The following is a 1,240-nucleotide window of genomic DNA, read 5'->3' as shown; positions in this document are numbered from 1 at the left end:
GTGGAATGGCATTCCATTGGATTATCTGTGGAGGTATACGTAGTTGCCTCTCTCTTCATGTCTTGGAAATATTTATAACTACTTTACCAAGTTACCTTAAAATGGCCGGAATGGAATATGTATGTAATTGAGGAAGTAAAGTATTACCAGTGATAATTTCAAACGATTTTTTCATTAGATGAGCTATGAAGTTAGCCTGAAATATATGGGCTTGATATTGAGTATATAGCGTTTAGGACATGCCGAATGTCATCATATGACTTCAAACTCACCCTAAAAGTCCTTAAATTCATTATTACTATAGCTAGGAGTGAAATAAATGTTTATTTCAGGGCAACCGTAAAGCAAATCATTTCAAGCTGGTAGGTTCCTTCATAAAGTTATTTAAGTTATACTTACATAATTGAGCCTAGGCAAAGTGCTGTTTAGCTAATTGCCAGATGCTAGTAAAAATTACAACTTTGTTTGAACACTGTGTCAAGATTGAAAATGAAAGGCATATATTTTGCTTAGTTTTTAAAACTAAACCAGACAATCAGTTTGTTACCTGTTTGTTGCCTTTGATACATGTCACCCAAACATGTGACTACTGTATCGAATTTTTATGTTGGAGTAGCAGAAGTTCCAGTTTAATTTTGATAAGTTGATTTTCATTCAGATTATCCACATTTGTTTCAGCCGATTCAGTTGTAATGAATTTGATTTCTGTTTTTTGTTAAATTTTAGTCGGCTTTATTCAATTTTCAAAGTCTCATCTCCGTGCTTTTGTTGCTAATTTGCACCTGTACTTATATACGTACTTTTGTACCGAAGCTGATCGATCGTAATAAGGAGGGGTTAGTTTTGTTGATTGCTATTTCTATTATCGTTTTACTTATTTTCGAGGTTGAGTTTTCTAGAATAACTCGTGTTGAGATCTCTTCTTATTCAGCCTACTCTCATAGAATCAGCCAAAATAATATGAAATCGATTAGAAAGACTAAAATTACAAAGATCTGAAGTGTTTTATTCTGTCTCCCTCAAGTTCACTCGTATAATGGGTAACTATAATATGCATGAGATTCCCTGTGTAGAAAGCGAGGATAGTCTCAAGTACTGTACCCAAACGGAAACATGCTGCCATACATTAGAAATAAATGCAAAAGAAACAATGAATAATAAATATAAAAAAGAGTGACAAAAAATACCTAATTCATATACGTAAATATATATATATATATATATATATATATATATATAG

General features: G+C 32.1%; 1 protein-coding gene across 1 annotated transcript in view; it reads left to right on the top strand.

Moving 5' to 3' along the window:
* Window positions 1-1,043, top strand: part of LOAG_15791 (hypothetical protein) — a gene marked incomplete at its 5' end in the record, with an annotated part of 1,943 nt that extends 900 nt beyond the window's left edge. The window contains 2 exons of the mRNA XM_020448970.1: window positions 727-836; window positions 900-1,043. Of these exons, the coding sequence (XP_020300921.1) occupies window positions 727-836; window positions 900-999 (210 nt within the window). The 3' untranslated portion in view covers window positions 1,000-1,043. The remainder of the gene's footprint in view (window positions 1-726; window positions 837-899) is intronic.
* Between the last annotated feature and the right edge of the window lie 197 nt (window positions 1,044-1,240).

Source organism: Loa loa (genome assembly GCF_000183805.2).
Source record: "Loa loa unplaced genomic scaffold supercont3.72, whole genome shotgun sequence".
Classification (NCBI taxonomy): Eukaryota; Metazoa; Nematoda; class Chromadorea; order Rhabditida; family Onchocercidae; genus Loa; species Loa loa.
The sequence above is the reverse complement of the archived record's forward strand: the minus strand, read 5'-3'. Positions and strand labels throughout refer to the sequence as shown.